Source organism: Rhincodon typus, chromosome 24, assembly GCF_021869965.1.
Source record: "Rhincodon typus isolate 14 chromosome 24, sRhiTyp1.1, whole genome shotgun sequence".
Taxonomy (NCBI): Eukaryota; Metazoa; Chordata; class Chondrichthyes; order Orectolobiformes; family Rhincodontidae; genus Rhincodon; species Rhincodon typus.
Window position 1 is genome coordinate 7,011,405 of NC_063355.1, and position 7,931 is coordinate 7,019,335.

Sequence of the window (7,931 nt, forward strand, 5' to 3'; positions counted from 1 at the left end):
ACCGTATTGGTGCAACTGGTGAAGGGGTGGGAGAATGGGCCTTAGCAACCAGGCTCAACACACCTGGATCCGGAACAAAGTTGCTGGAAAAGCTCAGTAGGTCTGGCAGCATCTGTGAAGGTAAAAATAGAGTTAACCCTTCCTCAGGGTCACCGGACCCGAAACGTTAACTCTGTTTTTTTTCCTTCACAGATGTTGCCAGAGCTGCTGAGCTTTTCTAGCAACTTTGTTTTTGTTCCTGATTTACAGCATTCGCAGTTGGTTTTCACACCTGGATCAGGAGCTTGCAGAGCACAGAGCAGCTTAAAGAGTCATACAGCAAGGAAGCAGACTCTTCAGCCCAACTCCGTCCATGCCGATCAGTTTTCCTACATTAATTTAGTACCACATGCCAGCAATTGGCTCATATTCCTCCAAACCTTTCCCATTCTTATACCCATCCAGATGCCTTTTAAATGTTGTAATTGTACCAGCTTCCACCACTTCCTCTGGCAGCTCATCCCATACGCGCATCACCTTCTGCATGAAAAGCTTCCCCTCAGGTCCATTTTATATATTTTCCCTCTCACCTTAAACCTATGCCCTCTTGTTTTGGACTTACCCCAGGGAAAAGACCTTGGCTGTTCACCCTATCCATGCCCCTCATGATTTTATAAACCCTCAACCTCCGACGCTCCAGGGAAAACAGCCCCAACCTATTCAGGCTCTCACTATAACTCAAAACCGCCAACCCAGGCTCATCCTTGCAAATCTTTTCTGCAACCTTTCAAGTTTAACATGTTTCCTAAAGCAGGGAAACTGGAATTGAATGCAAAAATCATTTTGTTTGCAATTATATAAATGCCAATCTGTCACTTAATGGTGAAAAGTGGAATGTTTTGAAAAATGTGATATGTTAATGATGTTTAAAACATATTAATGTTAAGAAAATATCATAATGCAACAAGATCTGGACAATATCCAGGCATAGGCTGAAAAGCAGCAAGTGATGTTCATGCCACACAAATGCTGGACAGGACTATTTTCAATAAGACACAATTTGCCCAACATCCCTTGACATTCAATGCTTTTACCATCACTAAATCCTCCAATATCAACATCCTGGGGGTTACCATTGATCCAAAACTCAATTGGACTCGCCACATAAATTCAGTGGGTACGAGAACGGGTCAGGCACTAGAAATACTATGGTGAGTAACTCACTGCCTAATTCCCCAAAGCCTGTACATCATCTAACAAAGCACAAGCCAAGAATGTGATGGAATACTCCAAACTTGCCTGAATGGGTGCAGCTCCAACAACACTCAAGAAGCTTGACAGTTTCCAGGACAAAACAGATCGCTTAATTGGTACCATATCCACAAGCATCCACTCCCTCCACCACCAACACTCAGTAGTAGCAGTGTGTACAATCCACAAGAAATCCTCCAATGATCCTTCCAAACCCACAACCATTTCCATCTAGAAGGGCAAGGGTAACAGACACATGGGAACACCACCATCTAGAAATTCACTCCAAGCCTTCCATTCTGACTCGGAAACTTATGGCCGTTCTTTCAGGGTCACTGGGTCAAAATCCTGGGATTCTCTCCCTCATAACATTGTGAGTCTACTTGCAAAACATGGACTACAGCGGTTCAAGAAGGCAGATCACTACCATCTACTCAAGGGTAACTAAGGCAATAAATGCTGTCCCAGCTAGTAACACCTACACCTCATGATTGAATTTCAAACAAGTTAAAATCAAAGCAAATTGATAATATATTAATACAATCTATACCTATGTGATTAATACACTTCCCAAAGCTGCCAATTTTTATTGCATACTGGCTAGTATATCATCAACCTGATTGCTCATGAAGAAAGGCATGATTTTATAATCCTTCCTGCCACACAAATAAGGATGAGTTCAGCTTCCAATCGTGAGGCCCAGTGTGATACAGTACACACAAAATGACTTGGCAACAGATTTCCAACAGCAAAAGTTTGTTTTCTGTATGACTGCACAACTATTCTCTGATACTGCAACTGAATCCTCACAACTTAGAATAAAGATATAGAATGCAACATAGAACAGCAATGATTGTGTCAATCTAATGTACAGCCAACTTACAGATTTTGAACTCCTTAATAATTATTTTTGTAAACAACTATAAATTAAATTTTTGTAAGAACGTATGGACTCAGCTTCAGCCCAAATCTGTGGCAGAGAATTTCAAGTGCTGTGAAAGGAGTTTTTCTAACTGCCCAATGCTCTTTTAATTTTTACCATGTCACTGAGCAATGAAAACAAATCTACACAATCTTAAATACCTCAATAAAAATCACTCATTAGAAACACTCGAGTTGTCTTGGCAATATATTGAACATCTTTGAGATGTCACCATGCTGGATTTTTGATACAGTACATCTGTATGAGGCTCTGAAGGCAGTTGATGACTGGGATAAAAAATGCGCACAGTGAAGGCTTGAATGGCTTTAATTGTTTTTGAACAATTGACTTTTCAGCCATGGTTCAGTCAGAAGTTTTTTTAAAGTCCTGCTCAAGAGACTTGAGCATGTGATCAAGGCAGATAGTTTGGTGCACTACTGAGGGAATATGGTGTTGTTGGATGTACTGTCTTTCACCTAAGACATTAAGGCTCCTTTTCCATCTCAGGTGGATGTAAGAGATCCTAAGACAATGTTTGAAGATGAATGGGAAGTTCAACTACTGGATAATATCTATTTGTCAACAGATTATCTGTTTTTCTCACTGTTGATTGTGAAGCCATGGTTTGTGTCAATTGACTGCTGCACTCCGCTCAACTACAACAATTGTTAAACATTTTATGTAAATGTATCATATTATAGAGTTTGCTATAAAAAGAAAGATTTTCTTTTCAGATCATCTGGTCAGAAATGTTATTATGTAATTCCAAAAACAGGCAGGACTTGAAACTAGGGGCTCTCAGTCTAGAAATAGGGGCAATACCAGTGTGCCACAAGAGCCCTTAAATTTTATTTTTCAAAAATAAGAATCCTAAGGTTCTGTGATTAAAGCCATGAAAACTGCCTGAATTACTTAATTCAATTGAAGCAACTTCTAAATAGTTGATTAGTTAGGTCAGACTTATCCCATTACAAGTAAATGTCTCCTTTGAAATTACACCACCAAAGGACAGGGGGGAGGAGGGTGTTGTTTTATTCAAGGTTATTTTTAAACACAATAAAAAGTAAATTAAGAATCAAATTTGGATAAATCAAACCAAAATGATAAAGAAAAGCACCCAACTTGTTGATGTTATATTCTGCTGCTCAAGAACCTTGGTCATAAAGTTGGTAATTAACTAGAAGCAGCCTGTCTGGGACTCCTGTGCACCTTGATCTTGAGTATTCAGTCTCCAATTTACATTATTTGTTCTCCTGTCCTTGACTAACCATTCTCAGCAGAGTACAAAATATGAATATTGAACAATTTAAATAAAAATAAAATACTGAAGATGCCAGAAATCTGAAATGAAAACAGAAGCGCTGGAGAATCTCAGCTAATCTGGCAACATCCAGGAAGAGGCAAACAGAGTTAATGCTTCAAGTCCAATTTGACCCCTTGTAAAAGGGCCTGTTTATTTGAGGTGTGATCCTGTTGGTTGTTATCTGGGTAGGCAGTATAGCTGGCATTGATAAGAGGATGAAATTCCGATGAATCTTTGTCATGGATAGGAAGTACAGCTGAAGGCATGCCAATGGAAAGGCTGTGTACTGACATGGGGAGACATACATTTTGGTTCTCTTTTCACATTGTTGCTAGTATTGGAGGCTGAAAAAGAGGGAAAAAAAAACACAAGACATACTAACTCCTTCACCCAGACACAAATTAGTTTTAAGAAAAGCATAAATTGCTGCAGGTGGAGAGAAAACAGTCAACATTGAGTCCAGTGGTCCTTCAGGGAACTTCAAAGATGCTGCCAGACCTGTTGAGTTTCTCCAGCAATTTCTGCATTTGTTTCAGATTTCTCGTGTCCATGGTCCTTTATTTTGTTACAGCTACAGTATTGCTTGTCCTAATACCATATATTTTGTCACTTTACTCTCTCTTATCTTCCATTATGTCATGTACCTTTCTGTTTGTTATTTCTTCTCCCTTTTTCCTGTCTTGTTTACAAAACTAATATAACTCTAATACTGCACTACCAGTCTGATGAGAGATCATCTATGACTTTGAACATAGGTACAAGAGTAGGCCATTCAGTCCCTCAAGCCTGTTCCACAATTCAATGGGTAATCTGTATGGCCTAACTCCACATATGTGCCTATGGTCCATATCCCTTAATCCTGTTCCTTAACAAAAATTTAACTAGAGATTACACAGTGTGGAGCTGGAGGAACACAGCAGGCCAGGCAGCATCAGAGGAGCAGGAAAGTTGACATTTCGGTTCAGGACCCTTCTTCAGAAATGGGGGAGGGGGAAGGAAGCTCAGAAATAAATAAAGAGGAGGGGTGGGGCTGGGAAAGGTAGGTGGGATGTTGACAGGTGAGTGCAGATAGGGAATGGTGGGAGGAGTGGATAGGTGAGAGAGAAGATAGACGGGTTGTGTCTGGTCAAGGAGGTGGGGATGAGAGGGAGGGTTGGTCATGGGATGAGGCTGGGGTTGGGAGATTTTGAAACTGGTAAAGTCCACATTTAGGCCATTGGGCTGTAGGTTCCCAAGGTGGAATATGAGGTGCTGCTCATATCCAGGTGGCGTCATTGCGACACTGGAGGAGGCCCAGGATGGACATGTCACCCAGGGAGTGGGAGGGGGAGGTGAAATGGTTCACAACCAGAAGGTGTTGTTGTTTGTCGTGAACAGAGCACAGATGACCTACAAAGCGGTCTCTGAGCCTCTGCTTGGTCTCACTGATGTAGAAGAGGCCACATCGGGAGCAGTGGATACAATAGACCACATTAACGGATGTGCAGGTGAACCTCTGTCAGATGTGACAGGTTTGTTTGGTGCCTTGAATGGAGGTGGCGGGGGGGGGGGGGGGGGGGGGGGGGGGGGTGTAGGGGTAGGTGTAGCACTTACTGCGGTTGCAGGGAAAGGTGCCGGGGATGGTGGGGCTAATGGGGAGTGTGGAGCGGACGAGGGAGTCATGGAGAGAGCGGTCCCCACAAAAGGCAGGTAGGGGTGGGGAGGGAAATATATCTTTGGTTGTGGGGTCGGATTGTAGGTGCTCCTCCCACCTCACTGACCAATCCCCACCACTGCCTACCTGCACAGACCTATCACCATCCCACCTACCTTCCCTAGCCCCACTCCTCTTCTCTATTTATTTCGGAGCTACCTTCCCCCATTTCTGATGAAGGGTCCTGACCTGAAACGTCAACTTTCCTGCTCCTCTGATGTTGTCTGGCCTGCTGTGTTTCTCCAGCTTCACACTGTGTTATCTTTATCTAGTCTGTCTTTTGCTGTTAATATCTTGAAGATGTCCATTTGATAACCCCTTCACCTTCATAGTTCTAGAGAAAAAAGGCCTAATTTGTATAATCTCTAATCATAACTTAACCACTGAAGTCCAGGTATCATTCTTGTAAAATTATGTTGTAATCCCTCCAAGGCTAATATATCTTTCCCAAGGTGCCTAGATCATTGACAGTACTCAAAGTAGGGTATAACTAGGATTTACTGTAATTGCAGCATAACCTCTGCATCCTTATACTCCAGATATAAAGACCAGCATTCCATTAGTTTTCTTAATGATTTTGAACTTTGAGCTCTTCCCCAATACAAGCTGCCAAACTTCCTCACAGTGTCCTCCAATATGTCCAAACCTTTGTAATTTTGTGCTTTCCATCCAATCAAGTGGTAGGATGTGGCTGGACGGGTTCGACCATTCAAAGGTGGACACCCGCTTCGCATCCAATCCACATGCAGTATGTGCTCCGTCTGACCAATCAGAGACCAGGATTCTTTCCGATCAGTGTGTAGACGCTGCGCCATTGCCCAATCGGTTGCAGACAGCCGCCATCCAATCAGTGAGGGAAGTTGAGCTACAATCCAATCAGCGGGGAGATTCTGAGCCTCCATCCAATCACCAAGCAGTTGCAGTGGCCGACGGGCCGTTTGGCGCCAAGTTTGGAGTTCGCAGACTCCGGGAGAGGGTTGTTGTTGTCGTTCGGTGTCGGCGGTTACAGGCTGAGGTAGAACGGGTACCGGGGTGTATTAGCACACCATGTTCCTGTCGGATTTCCGGAAGGAATTTTACGACGTGATTGTAAATCAGGTGAGGAAACGGGAAGGTGAGGCGGCAGGCGTACAGGCCCTGGACGCTGGACAAGCTGAGGTTTCAATTCTCAGGATGGGGAAGCGATGGCCTACGGTATTGTCGCTGGACTGTTGATCCAGGGTCCGGCGTAACGTTCCGGGTTTGAATCCCGCCACGGCAGATGGCGGAATTTGAATTCAGTAGAAAACTGGAATCAAGAGTCTAACGATGACCGTGAAACCATTGTCGATAGTCAGGGGGGGAAAAAAAACACCTGGTTCACTATAATTCTCTTCGGGAAGGACACTGCCATTCTTACCTGAGATAACACAATGTGGAGCTGGAGGAACACATAATGTGTTATCTCTGACTCCAGCATCTGCAGTTCTTAACTATCTCTGCCTGGTCTGGTGACTACATGGGACTCCAGACCCACAGTAATGTGGTTGACTCTTAACTAACCTCTGGATGAGCAATAAATGCTGGCCTAACCAGCAATGCCCTCATCATGAATGAATAAAAACAAAATGCCTTCAACCTGCAATCACTGCCACCGGGAATTAGCCACTTTCTCTGGACATCCTCCTTCTGAGTAAAGCGCCCTGGCGGCATTTGAAATTTAATATGTATGAATCGTGATGAGCTGTCACTCTTAGAGAAATAGGACTAGGAAAAGAGAGCCAGGACGTTTTAAATTCATGAACTCTTAATTATAGGAATGGCAACATCAAAGTAGATCACTTTGTAAGCAGACAAAGAAACGTTTATCGTTAGTAGTTAGTTAGGTCTTTGTTCATAAGTGATTTTGTTTTGACTGTTTATATGATCTGAGAAGTAAGGCCCCCAGCATTTATCGCCCAATCCTTTGAAAAGGATCCTTTTCTGAAGAACGGTCTAGGCCCGAAATGTCAGCCTTCCTGCTCCTCTGATGCTGCTTGGCCTGCTGTGTTCATCCAGCTCTACAGCTTGTTATCCTTTGAAAAGGTCACCATTTTGTGGAAAAAAAAATCTGCTATAGTCCCTGAGATAACAAGGTGTAGAGCTGGATGAACACAGCAGGCCAAGCAGCATCAGAGGAGCAGGAAAGCTGATGTTTCGGGCCTAGACCCTTCCTCAGAAATGGGGAAGGGGAAGGGGTTCTGAAATAAATAGGGAGAGAGGGGGAGGTGGGTAGAAGATGGATAAAGGAGAAGATAGCTGGAGAGGAGACAGACAGGTCAAAGAGGCGGGGATGGAGCCAGTAAAGGTGAGTGTAGGTGAGGAGTTAGGGAGGGGATAGGTCAGTCCAGGGAGGACGGACAGGTCAAGGGGGCGCGATGAGGCTGGTAGGTAGGAGATGGGGGTGGGGCTTGAGGTGGGAGGAAGGACAGGTTAGGGAGGCAGGGACAAGCTGGGCTGGTTTTGGGATGCGGTTGGGGGAGGGGAGATCTTGAAGCATGTGAAGTCCACATTGATACCATTGGGCTACAGGGTTCCCAAACTGAATACGAGGTACTGTTCCTGCAACCTTCGGGTGGCATCGTTGTGGCACTGCAGGAGGCCCAGGATGGACATGTCATCTGAGGAATGGGAGGGGGAGTTGAAATGGTTCGCGACTGGGAGGTGCAGTTGTTTAGTGCAAACCGAGCATAGGTGTTCCGCAAAGCGGTCCCCAAGGCACTAAACAACTGCACCTCCCAGTCGTGAACCATTTCAACTCCCCC

The 7,931-nt window shown here is 44.2% G+C and overlaps 1 protein-coding gene across 2 annotated transcripts in view; it reads left to right on the top strand.

Annotated features, from left to right (window-relative positions):
• The first annotated feature begins 6,102 nt into the window (after positions 1–6,102).
• Positions 6,103–7,931, top strand: part of cdc45 (CDC45 cell division cycle 45 homolog (S. cerevisiae)) — a 50,239-nt gene continuing 48,410 nt past the window's right edge. For both annotated transcript variants that reach the window (XM_048611461.1, XM_048611462.1), the window contains exon 1: positions 6,103–6,246. In XM_048611461.1, the coding sequence (XP_048467418.1) occupies positions 6,196–6,246 (51 nt within the window). In that variant the 5' untranslated portion in view covers positions 6,103–6,195. The remainder of the gene's footprint in view (positions 6,247–7,931) is intronic.